This window comes from Manis javanica, chromosome 3 (genome assembly GCF_040802235.1).
Source record: "Manis javanica isolate MJ-LG chromosome 3, MJ_LKY, whole genome shotgun sequence".
Classification (NCBI taxonomy): domain Eukaryota; kingdom Metazoa; phylum Chordata; class Mammalia; order Pholidota; family Manidae; genus Manis; species Manis javanica.
This window is the reverse complement of record NC_133158.1, coordinates 113,019,049-113,042,710: the sequence shown is the minus strand read 5'-3', so window position 1 is coordinate 113,042,710 and position 23,662 is coordinate 113,019,049. Positions and strand designations below refer to the sequence as shown.

The 23,662-nt window shown below is 41.1% G+C and overlaps 1 protein-coding gene and 1 pseudogene across 1 annotated transcript in view; both read right to left on the bottom strand.

The window, feature by feature from the left end:
* The window catches only part of PPP1R2 (protein phosphatase 1 regulatory inhibitor subunit 2), a 34,570-nt gene that overhangs the window by 3,025 nt on the left and 7,883 nt on the right, over positions 1 to 23,662 (bottom strand). The window contains exons 2-5 of the mRNA XM_017661608.3: positions 20,897 to 21,004; positions 18,548 to 18,628; positions 17,784 to 17,878; positions 3,149 to 3,316 (exon numbers count right to left, since the gene is read on the bottom strand). Of these exons, the coding sequence (XP_017517097.1) occupies positions 3,149 to 3,316; positions 17,784 to 17,878; positions 18,548 to 18,628; positions 20,897 to 21,004 (452 nt within the window). The remainder of the gene's footprint in view (positions 1 to 3,148; positions 3,317 to 17,783; positions 17,879 to 18,547; positions 18,629 to 20,896; positions 21,005 to 23,662) is intronic.
* LOC118968332 (U6atac minor spliceosomal RNA) lies at positions 17,221 to 17,338 on the bottom strand (annotated as a pseudogene).

The following is a 23,662-nucleotide window of genomic DNA, read 5'->3' as shown; positions in this document are numbered from 1 at the left end:
TACTAAATGCATGAAATCTAATGTCTTACAGAGACAGACAAAAGGCCAGAGTTATTTTTCAAAAGTCATGGCTTAAAAAAGAACTCCCTTTACTCTTTGGCACAGTGGTGCTGGTACACATTTCCAGTGGCAAATGAGGGGTACTTCTGGTGCTTTGCCAGAGTCACTAAGTATTGCTATTGAATGTCTGAGTAGAAATTGATGAAAAGTTATAACCAAAGAAACACTCACTTTGAAACCTAAAAAGAAATCACCAAGATATAAGTAAATGGGGAAAAAAGACCAATTAGGAGATAGGTCACCTAAAAATGGATACATTTAAAAAGAGGAACAGAGAGACACATAATATGAAATGAAGTTTATTCAAGTTAAATATAAACTAAAAAGACTGGTTTATAAAGTGGAAATGAAATGCTGTATGAAACAAATGTAAAGGCTAAAAGTGGGATAACAAAAAATATTATAATCCTGACATCAGAATGAGACAGAACCATCTGGTTGTATCATAGAATCACTCATATATTATATATGCTCACCAAAATAATAATAATATCATTATTTACTTTCCTAAGACTTACCCATTCAAATGACTACAAATAACTACATATATCCACTAACAAGCATCAGTTTGCAAGTACAGAGAGCAGGTGAGTGGGCACACTATCCACATTAGTGGTGCTGAAGATCTACCTTCATTTGATTCCAGAGTAGTAGTTTATTAAAAATAAATACATAAAATCTATTTCCTATGGCTGATCAAGGGTTGGTAGGCTGCAGGGGCTGGTTGTCCAAGATTTAAAAACAAACCAAAGTCTGCCAAATAACTTGTCAATCCAATAGTCAAAAGAACCAACATTGGAAAGATATGACATACTTTTTATCTGAAGAGAGGTTAAAACAAATCTTCCACATTAAAAACATGTTACTTCATAAAAGTTCAAATCTTAAACTGTCATGACAAAATATGATCTGAAAATAAAATATAACAATATGAAGACAAACATCACTGCTTAAAGCCAAGTGTGGGTAAAATTGTAGTATTTCCAGAATATCTCACCTGGCTTTAGTATATCTGCATACCAATAGGTGTTCAGAGGTGGAAAGAAGTATGGCTTTAGTGCATTTGCATCTTTCCTCAGGGGTGGAGTTCATCTCCATATCAATGGGTGATTACCTGGGCAACAGAGGGCTTATCTGTACCTGTGAGGTGATGGGGAGGGCCAGTGTTGTGGTTGCTTGAGCAGAGAAGAAAGTCGGTTCTGGGACTGCAGTTTGTGAGCAATAAACGGGTTTTAAACTTTATTTCTCCCTTGGACTGATTTTGGTTTTTAGAGGTATTTTGCCCCAGGATTTCCTTTCCCCGGTCTTACTATTGGCGTAGTCGGCGGGATTCCTCTGAACCCAAAATTTATTATAATGGGTGCAACCTTTGGGAGGGCCGCCCCTAGAAATGATGGGGAGAAGTGGCACTCATGCCGAGGGACATGTGTCTACACTCATGTGGTTGTGGAGGCGCCACCACCACTGCTGGCCACACCGACCCCGGCCCGTTGCCCGAGCCTAAGGCTACTGCTTCTACCACTGCTGCTGCTCTTGCTGCCGGCGGAGCCTGGCCACAACCATGGAAAGGAGCAGAGGTCCGGGTCACCTTGAAGCAACTGGCTGCTGTGTACCACACCTTGCTGGCTACAGAGCACATTGCCAGAACAGCTCCAACCAAGGTAATAACCACCTATCCCATTGCGGGGTGGGTGCGAGACTGGACCACCCACTTTATTGGACATGTGTTGCAAGGATGGGTGCAGCAATTAGGAGTAAAATGGATGTGACCCTGGACATTTCAACAGCTGGATCGGTGATGGCTGGCTCTTCTGGCACCTTGGGGAAGAGGCCTGGAAGCTGGCCTTCTGTGTATTCCTGTAATTACAGCAAATTGGCCCCCCGACAATCACAGTTATTTGCTTCCTTGGTCTTTGTGTCCTGGATGTGCCCCCTGGCTGCAGCTGCCACATGATGGCAGGAATGGACAAGCTTTGGACTTAATCTGCATGGGACTTTGAACCTAATCCTCTGGCTTGAGAATTATGATTGTGTTGCTGTTGTCAAGAAAATAATGCTTAAAGAGAGGCTTGACTTTGTCTAATGTTTGGTAAAAGTTTTGTGAGCAATCTAGCATGATTGTTAGGAGTGAGTAAACAAATGTAGAAACGTATTTTTGTGCTTAGTGAGATTGTGCTGTAAAGTAACCTAGCTGAATTCTCTGGCTTGAGAATTATGATTGTGTTGCTGTTGTCAAGAAAATAATGTTTAAAGAGAGGCTTGAGTTTGTTCTAATATTTGGTACAAGTTTTGTGAGTAATCTAGCATGACTGTTAGGAATGAGTAAACAAGTGTAGAAATGTATTTTGTGCTTAGTGAGGATTGTGCTGTAAAGTACATTTGCTTAATATGCATAGGCTGAATCCTCTCGCTTGAGGATTATCAAGATTTTATTGCTGTTGCTATTGCATGTTACTAGATTGGTCGGAAGAGGGGGATTGAGTAAATTGTAAGGCGAGATTTCTGGAAGGGTGGATTGTGGGTAAAATTGTAGCATTTCCAATATCTCGCCTGGCTTTAGTATATCTGCATATCAGTAGGAGTTAAGAGGTGGAAAGAAGTATGGCTTTAGTGCATTTGCATCTTTCCTCAGGGGTGGAGAAGTTCATCTCCATATCAATGGATGATTACCTGGGCAACTGAGGGCTTATCTGTACCTGAGATGTGAAGGGGAGGGCCGGTGTTGTGGTTGCTTGAGCAGAGAAGAAAGATGGCCTGGGACTGCAGTTTGTGAACAATAAACAGGTTTTAAACTTTATTTCTCCCTTGGACTGGTTTTGGTTTTTAGAGGTATTTTGCCCCGGGATTTCCTTCCTCTGGACTTACACCAAGTAATCAACAAAATATAACCATATAATATAACATGGTCTTAAACCAAAGCAACTCTGGGCATAAAAACTTTATTTTGAAACAAGTCACAAGGATTGAAATTTTAGAAACTTTTGGCATAATGAATGAATCTCAGCAAAATTTTCAAAAGTTTCAAGTGAAGTATTATTTAGGCACAAAGGATCACAGAAGTCTCAGTGGTATTTTAGAAACATCTAACCTTGACTTGATTCTTCCATTTTCATGCTTTCTTCAGCTGCAGTCTCTGACATTTCTTCATCTTCATCATCATCATGTAGGTCTTTTGAAATTAACTGCCTAGCTAGTTTAATATTCAGTCCTTCATTGTAGTGAAGTTTCCTTTTCATTTCAAACTGTCGTTTTTTTTCTGCAAGATATAAGAATTAGGCTTAGCAAGTCTTTAGCTCAGACAGGCAAACTACACCCTATGTCTGATTGGTAAGTAAAGTATTAAAACACAAATCATGCACATTTGTTTTTATAATGCCTAAGACTGTTTTTGTGCTCAATGGCAGAGCTGAATAGTTGCAATAGAGACCATGTGGCCTATAAAACCTAAATACTTATTATCTGGCCCTTCACAGAAGAAGTCTGCAAACCTCTTTAGATGGGGTTCAAGTACATCTTAATGGGAGAATAGGAGTAAGAGCTATTAGTAGTTAAATTTGTGAAGAAAATTTAAAGATATAGGAGAATTCTCCAGAGAGCGAATGGGAAACAAAGCAAGCCATAATACTGTATACATATGTATGTATATGTATATATAATGTACAAAGCCTGCATGCATATGTGCCTACACACAAACAGAAAATAAAACAACAATTAACAGTGGTTAATTCTGGGTCAAGGAGCAGTGGGGCAATTGTAATATTTTCAAGCTTTCTATTTTTATAATTAAGAAAAAATTCCTTAAAAATTTTTTTATTATCCATTAAGAAACTGCCATGATTAAAAACATTGCTAGCTAAAAACAACCTCATTCCCAGAATAAATTTTAAGCAAAATCTCTTATAGGGATAGTGGAGTGATTCTACACCATCCTTTCATTTATGGTCTTTGAAGGGTCCCCACCAGTAAGATGGCAAACTTCCAGCTTCTCTTCGGAGTCCTCGGTTCCCGCCGGCTCCACCTGAAGCCCAATCACCTCTCACCCCCCTCCCAATCCCAGCACCTAGCCAACAGCCAACAGCCCTGTAGAAGTAACACCACAATCACCCTATGCCCCTTCCTATATAACCCAGCACCTTTCCCTAATAAAGCGGAATTCTCCGGTGAATTGCTGCTGTGTGTCGCTCCTTTCCTTTCATTGGTGCCGAAACCCGGGAGACGGGACACCCCAACTGGGCCCCATCTTCCCCCCGACACCAGCAGCAGCTTGCGCTTGTCCTCTTTTTCTGGCGCTGGCTCATCACACTCACCACTCCTCTCTGGCCTTTAGGTAAGTTTTCCCCCTGGAGTGGGCCACTCTTCCCCGAGCTATCGCAGTGCCATTGACCGTGATCATCCGGCAAGGCCCTGACGCTCGGGGATGAGGAGGAAATTCTCCCCACTTCAGGCCTTCACGGCTGCGGCGGACCCTCAGGCCCCTCCTCCAACAGCCATAAATCCCCGCCTCAGGCCTTCACGGCTGCGGCAGACCCTCAGGCACCCCTCCAACAGCCATAAACGAGGTGACTCCTTTGCGGATGAGAATGCTCCCTTCCCCCACCCCCCTCCTTCTGTTTCGTCTGCCGAAATCTGTTCTGTCTGCCGAAAATTCCTAGCACTAGGTACCTCGTGACTCCGGCAAACTGCCTTCCTAGGGAAGTCTGGGTGATGACCCACACTTCCTAAGAAATTCCGACTCGTATACAAGTTTCCGCAGACTCATATGCCCTTTGTCTCCTTGCGGTCTGCTTCCAGTCCGAGGATCTCCGTTCGTCTTCCCCTGTTTGTCTCCTTCTCTGTCCTTTAGCCATGGGAGCCTCCTCATCCCTCCCTGAAAGTTCACCTCTTGAATGCCTGCTTAAGCATCTGGCTACCCTCTCCCTGATGCCTGATATAAAACCAAAACTTCTCTGTAAATATTGCTCCCAAAATTGGCCGACATACCCCTTTGACAATAACAACCAATGGCCCACAGGAGGAACTCTTGATCCTAACATCACTCGCAATCTCTTTAACTACTGCCAGCGCCTGAAAAAATGGAAGGAGATTCCCTATATCAAAGCTTTTCGCCTCCTAGCTCAAAATTCCAGCCTCTGCACCACCTGCTCCCCGCCCCAAGTCCTCCTAGCTTGCAAGCCGTCTCCCTCCCCTCCACACACTCCCAGTCCCTCTTCGATTACCTTTGACCCAGCCAATGAACCTCCACCATACAGGCTTCCCCCTTTGGCCCCTCCCCCTCCTACAACCCCTCCTCCCTCCACCGCCGCCGCCTCTTTCCCAGCAGAAGCCTCCTGTCCTCTCCCTTTCCCTTCTTCTCCTACAAACAGCCCCTCCCCCTTCCTCTACCGCGCCACCGCTGCCTCTTTCCCCGTGGAAGCCTCCCGTCCTCTCCCTTCCCCTTCTTCTCCTATAACAGCCCCTCCCCCTTCTTCTACTGCCACTGCCTCTTTCCCTGCAGAAGCCTCCCATCCTCTCCCTTCCCCTTCTTCTCCTACAACAGCCCCTCCCCCTTCCTCTACCACCACCGCCGCCGCCTTTCCCTGCAGAAGCCTCCCGTTCTCTCCCTTCCCCTTCTTCTCCAATAGCCCCTCCCCTTCCTCTACCTCCGCAGCTGCTGCCTCCACCCCCCCAGAAGACTCCCATCCTCTCCCTTCCCCCTCCTCCCCTCCCTCCACCACCATCTCCTCCCCCACCTCACCCCCTCCTCCTCCATCCCCCTCACCCCCCCTCCCGCAGATCAGCCTGAGCCTTTCAGCCCCCCTCTAACTAAGTTCCAGGAGCCTCCTCCGTCTTTGCCCCCTCAGACTCGGTCCCGAGGGCCTCCCAAAATTATCGCGGCTTTGCCCCCATCACCTGTTTCCCCCGCACAGACTGAGCCAGAACCCTTCAGTCCCCCTCAGACTCGGTCCTGAGGGCCTCCAAAAATTATCGCCCCCCACCCCCCAGGAAGTAGCGGGATCCGAAGGCATCGTGCGCGTTCATGTCCCTTTCTCCTTAGGAGATTTAGCCCAACTAGAGAAACGCCTAGGTTCCTTTTCCACTGATCCCACAACATACATCAGGGAGTTTCAATGGATCCTCCAGTCTTACAGCCTCACGCATCATGACATTTTCATGCTCCTGGCCAATACTCTCCTCCCTGAAGAGCGTAGACGAGTTTGGGACTTTGCCCAAATGCATGCTACCGAAACCCACAGGACTGACCCCACCTATTCCCCTGGCCCCACTGCTGTCCCCGAACAAGACCCACACTGGGATTATAACACCGCCGTGGGTCTCGGCTCTCAAGATATTTTTGCCTCCTGCTTAATAGCAGGTCTGAAAAAGACAGCTCGTAAAGTAGTCAATTTTCAAAAGCTCCAGGACATAATTCGAAAGAGAGACGAAACCCCCTCCGAGTAATTAGACAGACTCACTCAAGCCCTATTACAATATACCAGCCTGGACCCAGAAACACCTGAAGGAAGACATGTCCTTATTACATACTTCCTAGCTCAAAGCTACCCCGACATTAAAGCTAAACTCAAAAAGTTAGAACAGGACCCCGCTACCCCACAGACTGAGATCCTAACAGTGGCCTTTAAAGTCTTCCATAACTGGGAGGAGGAGAAAGAACGCCGTAAACAAAAGGCTGATCAGGCCAATTTCCAGATGTTGGCCCAGCTGATAAAACCACAACCTGGGCGCCCCTCTACAAACAAGACACCCCAGGAGCTTGTTTCAAGTGCAGAAAAGAGGGACATTGGTCAAGGGCATGCCCCTCCCCCAGATCTCCTACCACCCCATGCCCCAGATGCCACAAAAAGGGCCACTGGGGGTCTGATTGCCCAACCACCCGAAGGGGAGGCTGGACGAACAACCCCCATCCTAAGCCCGCCATAGTGGGGCTGGCAGAAGAAGATTGACGGGGCCCGGGGGCTTTTCGCCCGACCATTTCCATCACCAAACAGGAGCCCAGAGTTACTTTAACAGTAGACGGTCGCCCCATCTCCTTCCTCCTAGATACAGGAGCCACTTTCTCAGTCTTGCGAGAATACCGGGGCCCTACCATGCCAGCCATTACTCCTATAGTCGGGGTAGGAGGTAAACAGATTTTCCCATTAAAACCCCCTCCCCACCTTTTATGCACAATCCTAGACAATCCCATACCTTTCTCCCACTCCTTCCTGGTTATGCCCCAGTGTCCCATCCCTTTACTAGGACGGGACATCCTTTCTCTCCTCCACATTTCCATAACTATATCCACTCCCACAGCCCCCAGTACTCCTTTTCTGATGGCCCTCATAGCCGACAACCCCCCTCTACCCAATGAAAGCTCCGGTTCCGCCCTCATACACCCTGTAAATCCCAAAGTTTGTGACATTACAAGCCCCTCTGTGGCCCTATGTCCCCCTGCCTCTATCAAATTACGTGACCCCTCTCAGTATATCTGTCAGGCCCAATACCCACTAACCACTTCAGCACTCATAGGCCTCCAACCCATCATTCAAGATCTCTTGAACAAAAATTACCTCAGACCCACTCACTCCCCATTTAATACCCCCATATTAGCTGTTAAAAAAAACCAACGGATCTTTCCGCCTTGTCCAAGACCTTCGCCTTATCAACATGGCCGTTGTCCCTATCCATCCCTTAGTTCCAAATCCATACACCCTTTTATCACAGATCCCTACCTCAGCATCCCACTTCTCAGTCCTAGATCTCAAGGACGCATTTTTTTCTATCCCTCTAGACCCCTCCTACCAAGATTTTTTCGCCTTCACCAGGATGGACCCATGCACCAGACATTCTGAACAACTTACTTGGACAGTTTTGCCACAAGGCTTCTGAGATAGTCCCCATATTTTTGGACAAGTCCTAGCTCAAGACCTCAAACAATTTCATCATGATCACCCCGAGTCCACTTTATTACAATATGTAGATGATCTTCTACTCTGCAGTCCCTCGTGGGAACAGTCTCAACTTGACACTGCGTCTCTACTTAACCTTCTAACTTCCAGAGGTTACCGGGTATCCCCCGTCAAAGCTCAAATCTCTTCCCCTTCTGTCACTTACCTTGGATTCCTTCTGTCTCAACAAAGAAAGTCCATTACCTTAGACAGAAAACGACTCCTCTCTGACCTGCCCATTCCTAAAACCAAGACAGAAATCCTTTCCTTTCTAGGCCTGGCTGGGTATTTTAGAGCGTGGATCTCTAACTTCTCCCTGTTGGCAAGACCCCTATACGACCTCAGCAAGGGCCCCCCTGAAGAACCATTATCATCCTCACCCCGACACTCCTTCATTAAGCTCCGTCAAGCCCTTGTGGAAGCCCCAGCTCTCCATCTCCCTGATTTGTCAAAACCCTTCTCATTATACATTCATAAGAGGTCCAGTCAAGCTCTAGGAGTCCTAGGCCAATATTATGGCCCATCCTTTGCCCCAGTAGCTTATCTCTCCAAGCAATTAGACCCCACAGTTCGGGGATGGGCCCCCTGCCTACGGGCATTAGCCGCTGGACAGCTCTTGCAGAAAGAAGCTCATAAACTAACATTCGGAGCGCCCCTTACCATTCTGTCCCCACATCACCTAAAACATCTCTTAACCTACAAAAGTTTACAGACTCTCCCTCCCTCCAGACTCCTGACCTTACTATCCTCTTTCCTCCAAAATCCAAACATTTCTTTCCTCCCCTGCCAGCCCCTGAATCCGGCCACTCTTCTTCCTCTACCCTACTTTCCTCATACTCCCTCGCATGATTGCCTAGAAGCCCTTCACAACTTCCTTCCGTGCCACTCCACGATCTCCAAAGGAGCCCTCTCACACTCCGACCTCATCTGGTTTACTGATGAGTCCTCCTTTAAACATGAGGGCACCCACTACGCAGGTTACGCAGTAGTGTCCCTCAAAGATGTCATTGAGGCACAAGCCCTACCCCCCGGTACAACCAATCAACAGGCCGAACTCATTGCAGCAACCAGAGCTTGCACTCTGGCCCGGGACATGTCTCTCACATTGTACACTGACTCCAAGTACGTATTCCACATTCTCTTTTCTCACGCGGCAGTATGGAAAGAACGAGGCCTCCTCACCACAAAAGGAAATTCCATAACTAATTCAGCCTTAATTACTAAACTTCTAGAGGCTTCACAACTCCCACACTGATTAGGCATAGGCCACTGCAAATCACATCAAAAGGATGACTCCCCCATTGCAAGAGGTAACAACAAAGCCGACAGAGTAGCCCGGTCAGTTGCCCTATCAGAAGACACACCAGACAACAATCCATCTGCCCTTGCGGTTTTAGCCTTATCACAAGACACCCACTGCTCCCAGGACAAAGTCTCTCTTCCGCCTCTTACATGATCTGTTCCATCCCCCCAATCCTTGATCCATTTTTTACAATCTTTTTTTCCTCTCTCTCCTGAAGACAAAACCCTACTTAACCAAATCACCTGCAAGTGCACCATCTGCCAACGTACTAACCCTAATACCCCCCTCAAGGCCCGACACTTCCTGGCTCATCAAGCAAGGGGTAATGTCCCCACTGCAGATTGGCAAATAGACTTCACTAACATGCCCCCTGTACGGCGTACCAGATACCTACTCGTGTTAGTAGATACATTTTCAGGATGGGTCGAAGCTTTCCCCACCACTAACAAACGAGCGTCTGCGGTTGCCTCTATCCTCCTCACCCAGATCTTTCCTAGGTTTGGGATGCCCACTTCCCTCCAATCAGATAACGGCCCTGAGTTCACTGCCCAAATTATCCAGAACCTCTCCAAGTCGCTCTCGCTCCCCTGGCATTTACATTGTCCTTATCGACCACAAGCTTCGGGAAAAGTAGCAAGAGCCAATAGGACTCTAAAAGACATCCTGACCAAACTATCTCTAGAACTACACCTTGACTGGGTTCGCTTACTTCCCTTAGCTCTACTCCGCATTCGAGCCCTGCCAAAGAAACCTTCCTTCTTGTCGCCCTTTGAGATCATGTACGGCCACCCGATTCTACCCCCAGGGCTCCCTTCCCACAAAGGACCAATTCCTCCCAATATGGCCCTTCCACTACTCTCTCTCCTCTGCACTGAATTGTGGAAATATCAGGATTGGCTCCTTCCTGATCCATCCACCTCCCAAAATCCTCCTGTCTTACAGCCCAGCCAACTAGTGTTTTATAAGCCACCAGAGGATCAGCCCTCTCACCCCGAAATGGGAAGGTCCACACCTAGTTATTCTCTGCACCCCCTCGGCCGCCAAGCTCTCACTGCCTGATAACTCTGTCACCCCTTGGATTCATATCTCCAGGTTGAAACCAAATACCCAGGACCCACCTTCTCTGGACACCCAAGACCCATCAGTCACAATCCAGAGTCCTTTGGATACAGCCCAAGACACTGTCTACTCTACCACGCCTCATCCCTCTGATCCCTTGAAGCTCCGCATCTCCCATGCACCCGCTTTGCCATCCATACCCGAATCATGACTTTTTCCTCCTTTACTGCTCTCTCACTTTTTTCCTCATTCCTATTGTCTTCCCCGCCACCCCACCCTCCTTTGTATGGCGATTCAAAGTCAGACAGACTTACACACAGCATCAAACAAAAGTTACTGCCCTCACTGCCACATCAGACTGCCCTCTAAAAGGCTGCTCTGAGCCTTTGTACCTCCACTTTCCTCCCTCCACCGAAGTGTTCACTTACAGCTACCTTTATTCTCCCTTCCTCTGCTTCCTCTATGACCAAAGACAAGCCTATTGCAAGCGATGGCAAGACACCTACAGGGGATGTCCCTACTGGTCTTGCACCATTCACTACATGGGTGACTTCCAGTACCCACAGTATTACTCCTCCAACCATTTCATGAAATATCCCAACGGCTCATTCTCCTCATCAATCCCAGATCCCTGGGACTCTCGATGGGCTGCCGGAGTCACAAACTCAGTTTACTACGGGGGGGGGTCCTCGACCCCCCACGGTACCCTTCATATCTCTCGAGAGTATGTTCCCTCTCACTCCCAGATCTCTCAAGTTGCATCAGATATCAGACATTCCGAAAAAGTCATTATCCAAACTCTTGATGGCGCCTCTTCATCTTCTTATTCCTCCTACTCTTGGTTACAGCTCATTCAAGACACCACCATCTTTCTCAACCACACCCTCAACACCGCCAATTGTTTCTTGTGCGCATCACTACAGCGCCCACTGCTGGCCGCCGTGCCCCTTAATATTTCCAACTACTCCTTCCATGCAGAAGGACAACCCCTCCGCCCCCTGGCAGATATACCCCTATGGGAACCAGAATACGCAGATAATCTCACCATCCACCACTATGTAGGCCCAACTCCAACCCCCTCCAGCGCACTTCACTGCTTCTCTATCTACACCCCTACCTCCAGCTCTAAGACTTTTACACAACCGGGACACTTCTTTTGGTGTAATAGCAGTCTTTTCAACTCACTGCCTCTCAACTCTGATACACCCTGCATTCTCGTCACCCTAATCCCACAGTTAACACTTTACAGCATGGCAGAATTCCTTGAGCTCCAACCTCCCTTGCCCTCGCGCACAAAAAGGGCTGCTTTCCTTCCCATCATGGTCGGTATCTCTTTGATCACCTCAGCCATTGGGGCAGGGTTTTCGGGAGGAGCCTTGGGTCACTCTCTATGGGCAGTTAGAGATCTCGACGCCAAACTTGAGGGAGCCCTGACATCCACTGCCGATTCCCTAGCCTCTCTCCAAAGACAGGTCACTTCGCTAGCTAAAGTCACCCTTCAAAACCAGCGGGCCCTAGATCTGCTTACAGCCGAGAAGGGCGGCACCTGCGTCTTCCTCCGGGAAGAGTGCTGCTATTACATCAACGAATCCGGCATTGTAGAAACTGACATCACCAAACTCACTGACCTTGCCTCCAGTCTCCACTCTGCTTCCAATTCCAACCCATTCTCTTCAATACTAACAAACCCCCTCCTTACCTGGGTCTGGCCCATTGCAGGCCCCATAATAGTCATTCTTCTTGTCTGTCTCTTCTTACCCTGTATAATAAAGTTCATCAAATCCCAAGTTGGAAAAATCTCTAATCAAGCTTTCAAACAGCTTTTACTCAGGAACTACCAGCTTCTGGCCACAGAAGATCCCTCACCCTCACGTGACCTCCTCACCACACACTGAGATGGACCCCTCTCTCCACTGGAAACTGTTCCTGGAAACAATGGCCGCAGACACCTGGCTCCTGACACCCATATCCTGTTGGCACCATTGGAATCAACAGGTCCTCAACCTATGGTTACAGGGAACCCTCATTGATTTCCAACCTGAAGAAGTCCACATCTACTCGTCCTTACTGTGGGGAATCCTATCAACCCTTTCCTCCCAATCCTCAAGCCCTCACTCCCTTCTCCGCCCCTGTTCAGCAGGAAGCAGTCAGAGAGAAAGCAACGTCCACAACCCCATAGAGGAGAAAGAGGGGCATGAAGGGTCCCCACCAGTAAGATGGCAAACTTCCGGCTTCTCTTCGGGGTCCTCGGTTCCCGCCGGCTCCACCTGAAGCCCAATCACCCCTCGCCCCCCTCCCAATCCCAGCACCTAGCCAACAGCCACCAGCCCCGTAGAAGTAACACCACAATCACCCCATGCCCCTTCCTATATAACCCAGCACCTTTCCCTAATAAAGCGGAATTCTCCGGTGAATTGCTGCTGTGTGTCGCTCCTTTCCTTTCAGTCTTTGCCAAAGAAACAGAAAGGTAGCAGCAAATCAACACACCTGTTCACATTTCACTAATAGCACTTACAGATCAACTGTTCATGAAGAATTATCTAAGATTTAAAAATTTCTTAGACCAATAAATTAACAAAAAAGCAGGTGACATAAAATTGCCAACTGTTTTTGTCAGACAAAAGCACTAAAGACTCATTCACCATAGTTTTGTTACAGTAGTCATAGAAGTATTTTAATGCCAAAAAGGCATAGAGAAATCTCTCAGAATAAGGCTATTCAAAGAACTTTCTCAAGGTCATCTAGCTCCCTCAATGTTTATATTAACATCTGTTAGATATTTCATACTTGTTTATGTTTTAAAAACAGGCATTTATGTTCACGTCACTACTGATCACTTTTCAGACTCTGGGTTGGGAGAAGGAAAGTTCTAAGACTAACATCCATTATCATTATCCCATAAACATTTGTTTCAAACTACCTAGATCTTGCCAGGTACCTTTCTTCTCTCTGCTTATAAATTACTTTGTGATTTATTTTACAAAGTACCACGTTTAGAGGGAAATAAAAATTTAAGAAGAGACCAATAAAAAGACCAAACCTTTACAACTAAATTTTTGTCATTCTTTTCAAGTATTCAGATGATGGAAAGCCAATATTAAAAGGAACAATAAAAATGGTTCTGCTTCCAATACCAGATAAATTTACTAAAATTAAGGTAACATTTTTTCTCATTACAAAGTAACACACATTCATGGTAGAAACTTAGTCACTCTTAATTTCCTCACTCAGAAATTACCATCAACACTTCATGACGCTGGGCTTTTTTCTAAAACTGAATTATGTATGGTTGCATATGCTATTTTTTCACTTATATATAATTAGGATGATCATATGTCCTAGTTTGCCTAGGGAAGTCTCTGTGCATGCCGATTGTCTGGTGGAATAATAGTGACTTTTGAAATGATCCAGTTTAGACAAAGTATATGAAGATACTTTATTTAATTTTTAAATTATTTTATTATTAGAATTGTAAAGAAATAATATTCTTAGATCATAAATATAGTTCACAAGAGAGAAATTCTGTAATAACTCCTAGGAATAAGAAACTACAAATTACAACAGTATCACAGTACTTCTCTTTTCAGATTGATGAAGATTAAAAAGACAATTTCTCTTTTGGTGCAAATATGAAGAAGTAGGTTACTCATATATTATTGGTGGGCAGATTTATTTAATTTTTAAATGGTAACAAAGTACTGAGTTACAATTTAATCCCCCTTTGTATTTTCAATGTTTTTATAGTATAATATAAAAACATTTTTGTGTATTTGTTGCTCTATTATTTTAATATAAACTAGTGTTTTTTTCCAAACTGTGCACCATGACTCTTTAAGTGAAATACAACCGGCTTTAAAAAATTTTGAAATAAAATAAACTGGAACATATTATATATAATAAAGATGAGCACTGTTTTGTGAAATTTTAATTTTTAAAAATTTTATTTATACAGAGTATGGGACTTGGTCAAAAATGTTTGAGAAACATTGGAATAAACCCTGGGAAACTGAATTGCCAGATCAAAGGGTGTCATTTTCATTTAAAGCTTTTGGCTCATATATTGCCCTCCAGAAATGACAAACCATTTTTCATGCCCACCAATAATATATGAGTAACCTACTTCTTCACATTCGCACCAAAAGAGAAATTGTCTTTTTAATCTTCATCAATCTGAAAAGAGAAGTACTGTGATACTGTTGTAATTTGTAGTTTCTTATTCCTAAGAGTTATTACAGAATTTCTCTCTTGTGAACTATATTTATGATCTAAGAATATTAGTTCTTTATAATTCTAAGAGATGCTGAACTTGTTTTTGCTTATTATGGATATATTCATACTAAAAAATTTTTAACAAAATTAAAAAACATGCAATGTATTCATTTCACAGAAAGTTGCTAATACAAGTTGCAATGATGTGCTTAACTCCTTTCAGGTTCCTAGGCCCAATTCCAATGTGTGTGTGGGGAGGACTCAGGGGGTCTTTCCACACACACACACACACCACCAAGCAATTCTCAAACACCAGGAGGATGTCAGACAACTCAATTCTGATGCTATCTGCCCAGAGACAGCATCATATTTCCCAGGTTTCAGGGCTCCATCCTACAAGACTTCTCTCCACCCCTCAGTCCAGATGCTGGTCGCAATCCCCAGGCAGTTTTACCTGTGCTTCTGACCTACTGACTACAGACTGGAGGTTCCCACGACCTCCCCCTTAGGTTCGATTAACCTGATAGAGCAGCTTACAGAACTCAGGACACTTGGTTTACCTGTTTAATAAAAGGTACCATAAAGGATACAAGTTAACAGCCGAACAGAGGCAGGTCCCAAATAAAGGAGCTTCTATCCTCCTGGAGCTTGAGGCCTGGCACAGTGGCATGTGGAGGCGTTCTGGTTCCCCAAGCATGCAAGGAAGCTCTCTCCAATAGAGCAGACAATCGCAGAGAGGAGAGAACAATAAACTCTTCTTAGGGGTTTTTGTGAGGGCTTTCGGCTTAGTCATGATTGACTAAATTACTGGCCATTGACTGATTCAAGGGCCAGGTCTCATTAACATGACAAAACACCCAACACCCATTTCACCTTTCAGACTGCAGTGGTACCTTTTATTAAACAGGTAAACCAAGTGTCCTGAGTTCTGTAAGCTGCTCTAGCAGGTTAATCGAACCTAAGGGGGAGGTCGTGGGAACCTCCAGTCTGTAGTCAGTAGGTCAGAAGCACAGGTAAAACTGCCTGGGGATTGCGACCAGCATCTGGACTGAGGGGTGGAGAGCAGTCTTGTAGGATGGAGCCCTTAAACCTGGGGAATATGGTGCTGTCTCTGGGCAGATAGCATCAGAATTGAGTTGTCTGACATATGAATGACCAAATATGTATTTCTTATGGTTTATTATGTTGCAAAAGTGGTCTCATTCTTCTTTGAATATTTATATTCATTTTACTTAAAACCTTTGGTGGCAAAGCAACATGCAAATACAAGGACATTCAGATTTTAGGCCCAACTGTAATAAAAAATCAACTATCCACGTGAACTTGACAAATGAATTACCCTTTTTACATACTTTTACTATTTTACAAAATAATAATGGAGAATATACTGTGGGTAAAATTGCAGTACTTCCATAATCTCTAGGCTGGCCTTAGTACATCTCCATATAAATAGGTGATTACAAGGTGTGTGTGTGGAGAGCAAGTGGGTACCTGGACCGGAGAGGTATTTTTGTTTCTTCCCAGCCAGGATGAGGAGAGACATAAGCGAATGAGAGTAGACGATTTCTTCTAAGCAATAATAATACATTTTCCCTCCGGAGTTACTTAGATCAATTATTTTAAGTTATAAAAAGTCAATATTTATTGAGTACTTAAAATATGCCAGAATCAGTGCTAAGTGTCTTAAATTTTTTATCTTATTTAATACTCACCAATGACTAAATATTTTTAAACCTCCTGATTTAGAAATGAAGAAACTGAGATTAAGAGAAATTAATAAATTAGACAAGTTGGCTAACTGGAGTACAAACTTAGATCTAACTCTATAGTTAATATCTTAATTGTTATTCTTTTTCTAAGTTTTTTGTCAATAAACAAGGATTTTCGGATATGTAATTTGTTTAGAAGCAATAAACACCTGAGTCAGTGACTAATGGAAATGAGCTTTTGAAATTCTAACTAGTCAGATGGTTCCCCCTGCTGGCTAATTCGTGGAATTACAGTTTAAGGGAAAATTGTATGAAGACAGGCAATGTAAGTAAGTTAATAAATTCCTTGTTCTCAATAGTTCATGTTTTTTGAGAATAATGAGGAAAACAAGCCCTATAAGCAGCTTCTATTTGAAACCCTTTTCAAGAGCCTTTTGGGGTATATTTTTAGAAAATAAGTCAGGAAGTTACTGAGAGTAGAAGAGACAGAATCTAGTTTGAGATTATGCTATATGTAAAATCCCTTTTTTGTGAAACTATTTAGGCTCAGACCATCATAGTTTTGTTCAATAAGCTATATCCTGAAGATGACAGGAAGGAAAAGCAAACTGTACCTCAGCAGCTATGCATGACAAAGATCCTGATGGTTAACTAGCAAATATTCAGAATCTTAGTTTTAAAGTTTCTGACGTTCTTTACAGCAGATTATGCAATCCCCACATTTCAAGGCTTCAAGTACATGACTCTAATCTTTATTTTTTTGTGGGTGTTTGTGTGTGTACTTCTTGCATCTTTTTTCCTATATACAGGCTTGACTTTTCTTTTTAGAAATAGTTGAAAACACACGATATAAACAACTTTTAATTCTTGAGTTTACACATTCACATAGTTCAAAAATAAAAAGCAATACAAGTATCTTCCTTCCCTACTTACCTACATAAATGAGTCTTACTTGTAAAAACAGAAGCCACAAGCAAGTAGCAATGCCTTAACTGCATGTGCTGTATGGGTTACAAGAAGAGCCTCTTCCTTCCCTGCTGAGAGGGCTATCCTTGTCTTCTTGCCTATGACACTACTGTTCTTTTTGTTCAGTGGTACCTAATAAAGATCTTCACTCTACCTATGACCACCTTGGTTCATTTGTTAAGTTTCACCACTGTTTTAAGACAGAAATAGTACAACTACTTTAAAATCATCCAAACACTCAATGATTCTGAAAGCATTAGTAAATACTTACTGAGCATCTACTATATACCAGGCACTTTCTAAAAAAGTATGGAAAGAGACACAATTGCTTTAAGCATGGTAATATTTTCCCAAATTCTTGAAATCAAGGGGGAAAAGCTGTTATACAATAAACCCATATAAGTTAGAAACTGAATTATAAAAAATGTTCCTCCCTAATCATCCACCATTGCTTCCCAAAAAGGACAACTATTTGATTATCTTCTCAATAATGGATTTATTTTAGCAAAAATTATTGGCATACTGCTGAAAACAGTAAAGAAAATAAACTACCTTTTTCTTCAGGTGAGAGGTCACTATCCTCATCTCCACTGCTTTCTTGTTCATGGACACGATACTTTGGCTCCAAGCCTTCTGCAGCAGCTAATCTATACAACAATCATTTACAAAGAAATCAACACTGATATTCTTTTGTTATCTTCATTTGTTTTTATAATAATGTTTATAACAAATAATATTATTATATTTCTTTTCAAAGACAAGTTCAGTGTCTTATTCAACTCTCGAGTCTCATAAAAACATCTAAAAATCATTAAATTGCTAGCTATAATCTGATGAGGAAAATAAAATGCAAGAGTGGGAATAGATGTAGAAACCAATAAGCAACAAGAAGAGTGTAGAATGACAGAAAAATAAATGAATAGCAAAGGAGAAGAATTTTTATGAATCCACTGTTTTTTGCCTTTCACACTTCTACCTTTAAAACCCACCTTCAAAATGTGGCAGGAGTAAACATAATGTTCCCTCATGTAATTGTAGATTAATGATACCAAAAAAAAAAAAACGTGGCAGGAAATTTTTAAAAAAAAAACCCACAGGGAACCTGTGTACCACGCTCATACTCCAATCTTTCTGCTACTTGCATATCTTGATTTTATTAATCTAGAAACAAGACTATAAAGTATGCTATGAAAAATCCAGATAAACTTAGCATACGCTTTTTATTTACACTTGAACAAGTAAAGTAAAATGTCTTTAAGTCTGCACAATTAAAAACAGCATAAGTGAAAATGCTTTATATAGTCACCAATACTTACTTCTTGGCTAAGATATCTGGGGCCAGGGCTTCAGTGGTTTCTGAATCACTTAATGCATCATCATCATCATCACCTAACATACTACGACAACAAACACATTATAATTAATACCTGAACTATACTTTTTCAAACAGAAAAACAAAGTAGAAAAACATAATTCTATCAACTTAGTTAAAACAGATCAATGTAGTTATAGTTCTGTTGTCATTCTTGAAATTTAATCATTTTAAATAGTTTCTGATGCAAATGTTTAAAAGTATAGCACCAGTCAAGAAAAGGCTCCAAATCATAAAAAATAAAATAAAAACCACTACTGTAGCCATTAAAATAAATTTTGAACACCCGAATTACCTGAAAATAATAAAAATACTTCAATTATTCCATCCAGTGGGAGGGAACAAGTAATGTAAAAAAATCCAGTCTGTTTTTAGAATACATATTTGTACATTAACCTGAAGAGACACATGATCTGTGTAGACACAAAGTTAGGTGAAACCACAAAATTAGACCCTAAAGAGCTAATTCAGAGTATTTAAAAGCTATTTAGCTTTCAGTTCATCTTCTAATGAAAAATTTTCTCCTGGATTAAATGCTAAAATGGGTATCTTTAACTCCCAAGCCACTAAAAGGCGTATAAAACAGAACTGAGCCATATAAAAAACATGGTTGGTTTTTACCTTTCCTGGTTAGTTAAGGAGTCGAATTAAGTGCTATAACTTAGATGATGTTCTTTTTTCCAAGTAAGTTGAAATAAACTCACTTATATTACTGGATATAAATAAGCAGAGATGGGTAAAATAAACTTAATTTGAATTTAGAACTGTTCTATAAAAATTATGTTATAATATTTACAGATGAATTATACTGTTTGTATATGTGTATATAAATACATGCACACACACATAAATATAAAAGATACATATAAAAGCAGTAATTTTTTGTATGCTAACTGAGATTCTTGGGTAGTCTAACATGATCTTTCTATAAGAAACATCCTCTGTTAAATATAACCTTTTTAAATTGAAGTATATAGTTGATAAATGTAACTTTAAAAAAAGGCACAAGAAAGGAACTGGTAAAACTAAGCACTAAATTGATTAAAGCTCAGCACATCTATCAGTACATACATGGAGCCTCAATTACTTAGATACTAAATAACTGGCAAATCTCACAGGAAGGATATGGGTAAGGTAAAGAGGGAAAAAATGCAGTATCAAATATATACCATTCAGATTTATTATATTTTAAATATAAACAATCTAAGAACAATGACTACAGTTGTTCTTTGAATCGTTTGATTTTAATTCTTTGAGGGTAGCTGCCTCCAACCAACAAAGGTAAATAAAGAATGTCTACTACCTTTACTGAAATGGAAGAAAGCCCTGACTTTGGCTTCTGGTTATCTCAACTTACTTTCCAAAGTTTTCATCCACTGATTTAAAATATGGAATTTCTTAATACTATATTTTAACAATATATGGATTTATGTTGTCTCACTTCAAAGACAGTATTTCAGTCCTCAAAGTCTTTCCTCTTCAAGTTAAGGCATGATCTGATGTAGGTATTTCTACTTATTTAGAATCTTAATTTTCTGATAATGCTTACTTTTGTCTTCATGCTAACTACTGCCACACACTATCATTTTATAATTAATTTAAAAAAACTCCAGAAGACTCAAACTATCAACAATCACAATGCAATTATCTGAACTATAATAATGTAAGTTCAAAAATAAGGACATGGAATATAGTAAAAAATATTGTAATAACTTTGTATGGTAACAGATAGTAACTACACTTAGCTTGAGCATTTCATAATGTATGTAACTGTCAAATCACTGTTGTATACATGAAACCAATATAATATTGTGTATAAACTATACTTTAATTAAAAAAAGACATGAAACAGTGGTAATGACCACTTGTCTTTGAATGGGTTAAAAAAGTGTCAAAAGAGTATCACGATCTGTGAAGTTATCTTTTTCTGCAAAGAGACTGAGGAAGTCTCTGACTTCTACTTTGGAAGCAAACATGCCCAACTGTCATCTTTCCTTTTATAAATTAATTTAAGGAAGAGAGATGTCACTAATCTGTGTGCCTCATTAGCAGCTAAGGACCAATGAGGTGCAACAAATAAACATGTTACTACTACAATTATAATGTACAAATGGATTCCATAAAGTTATATATTCCTTATACTATTACACGAAAATATGCAGTTGGGTTAATTAGTGTTCCAGTAATGAATATAAAATCAAAACATAAATTCAAGTTGGTTGTTATCCAGAAGCTCATGTCAAATACAAAACAGAAACAAGTAAAAAATGGAATGATGTCTATAAAACATTACCTATGGTAAGGAGTACTAGGTTCATCTATTTTCATTAAACCATAGTCTTTGTCTGCTGGATGATATGTTGCCAGGATGTTCATTTCATCCCACTTCTGGGATTTTTTACTAAAATTGAAAAGAAAAAAAAATTTCCTCAGTGAAAAGCGTAGACATCTAAAATTCACAATCACCCAAATCCCACATTTCACATTCTATTTGACTATTGAATCCCATTTTTACATATACTTTCTTGCAACAGAAACTGATAGTATAATACAAGTAATTACAATAAAATGTCAGTAAATATTCTATAGAATACTTAAGTGTTCACATACTGAAAACACATTATTCAGAATCTTCACCAGGCATTCAAAACACTATTACATTACACTTCATCTGGCCTATAAAGTAACAGCAAAAATTGACATTTCTACATTGCCCGATCTCAATAGTTGAGGATTTTTTATCTAATCTGTGTTAGTAAAAGTTTGATTAAAAAAAAGTAGCAGGAATATTTCCTTAGCCTAATTTTTTCAGAGATATCCAAAACAATCAAAAGAATCAGACCATAACAACCACAGGGAAAACCTCATTAAATTCAGACACCACTTAATAAAGATTTAGGTTCCAAATAAAATTAGAAAAGGGTTTGCTAAGAAATGGTGTATTCAGGAGCACCTGGATAAATCTATTTAAGAGAAATAGAAATGTTTTATAAGTGTGTTATGAACATCCATTAATATCCACTTAAAATATTTGCACAACTGCTAAGGTGCCCAATAATTAAATGTCTTAATTACAAATTCTTCTTACCTACTCTAATGAGTTACAAAAGACATCAATGACTTGTTTGCTAGTCAACTATATTTTGTTACACATATAATTTGAGACGTGGTTATAGACTTGAAAATAAAACTACTTTAAAAACAAATCAATGTGGATTTTACACAGATACAAATTATCCTTTCTGCATTTGGTCCACATCTGTGAGGTTTTATTTTCAATTCATTGGCCTATTTTCAAATTTTCTAAATCTTCCAATACACATGTGGAAATACTCTTGAAGAAGGATGTAACTAAATTTTGTCATCATCTTCCCTTCTTCATGCTGAGTCACCTTAAAATTTACATGTGCCCACTTATGGCAGGTGAGCCTGAATTTCTGTTTTCTTGCTTTTTACCCTAAAGGAAAACCAGTGTCTCTATTTCAGACTAAACATTTTCTTCTTCTTCATATTTTACTGTCTCAAAATATACATAAAATTTGCCATTTTAACCTTCTTTAAGTATATAAATAGTTCCTCCTTTTCCATGGGGGATATACTCCAAGACCTGTAGTAGATGCCTAAAACCATGGCTAGTACCAAACCCTATATATATTATGTTTCTTCCTATGTATACATACCTATGATAAAGTTTAATTTATAAATAAGGCATAAGAGACTAACAAAATAATTCTAATATACTGTAATAAAAGTGATGTGAATATGGTTTCTCAAAATATTTTACTGTACTCACCATTCTTGTGATGTGAATGGTAAAATCCTACATGAGATGAAGTGAGGTAAATGACACAGGCACTGTGATGTAGCATTACGCTACTACTGACTTCCTGACACCAGGAGGAAGATCACTTGCTTCCAGACTGAGGTTGACCATGGGCAACTGAAGCCACAGAAAGCAAAACCAAGGGTAAGGAGGGACTACTGTAGTTCTGTGGCATTAAGTACATTCACACTGTTGTGCAGTCATTACTTCCAACCATCTCCAGAACATTTTCATTGTCCTCAAGTGAAATTCTATACCCACTGAACACTAATTCCCCATTCTCCCCTCCCCTGGCTATCACCATTCCATTTCTCTATGAACTTGACTACTACTCTAGGTATCTCATATAAATGGACTGATACAGTATTTGTTCTTCCCTGACTGGCTTATTTCCCTTCATGTCTTCAAGGTTCAAAATAGCAAATTTTAGGTATATTTTACCACAATAAAGTATGAAAAATAAAGAAGTGCTTAGTGCTTATTTAGTGAACCTTGAAGGTTAGTGCCTATTTTACTTCATGTCTTCAAGGCATGTGTCAAAATTTCCTTTTTAAGTACTTTTTCACTGCAGACTAAGTACTTTTGACTACAACTTCAAACCTACTTGAAGTTTTATCAAGAGGTGAAGGTTGGCCCAGACATAGTCGAAAGGTGACTGAGACTACAAATCCCACTTCCCCCCACCAAACAATTAGAAGTTGCCTAATGTCTCTTCAGCATGAAACAATCAAAAGCTTACATAAGAAGCTAAAAATTAAGACAATACTGATTTCTTTAGGTGCCCAGTTTTTGGCTGTGTACCATAGTAACACTTGGGTCTTGTGGCAGAAAAAAACCTTAACATTGTTAAGGTTAAAGTTCTAGTTACCCCTCACTAGTCCTGTGGCTCCAGACAAGTCCAACAAACATTTGCTCTATTCACTGCATGGAAAGCACAATTATGAGTTATCATGCAGGGTTGAGAGAATCAACTGAAATAATGTCTGTGAAACCAAATTTTAAAAGCACCATACAAATATTAAGGACTTTTTATGATTTTAGTATTTAAAGTTTGGCTTAAAAATCTTGAAATCAGAGCTCGTTTAACACTGTAGAGAAAGGACTGAGAAAAGGAATTCTAAGAGAAAGTTGAAATGCTTTTGTACTAAATGCCTTCTACCTTTCCTCTGTAAGACTCAACATTTTAATTTTGAAATATTTAAGATCTGCCACAGAATGAGTTTTGTAAAAAGTAAT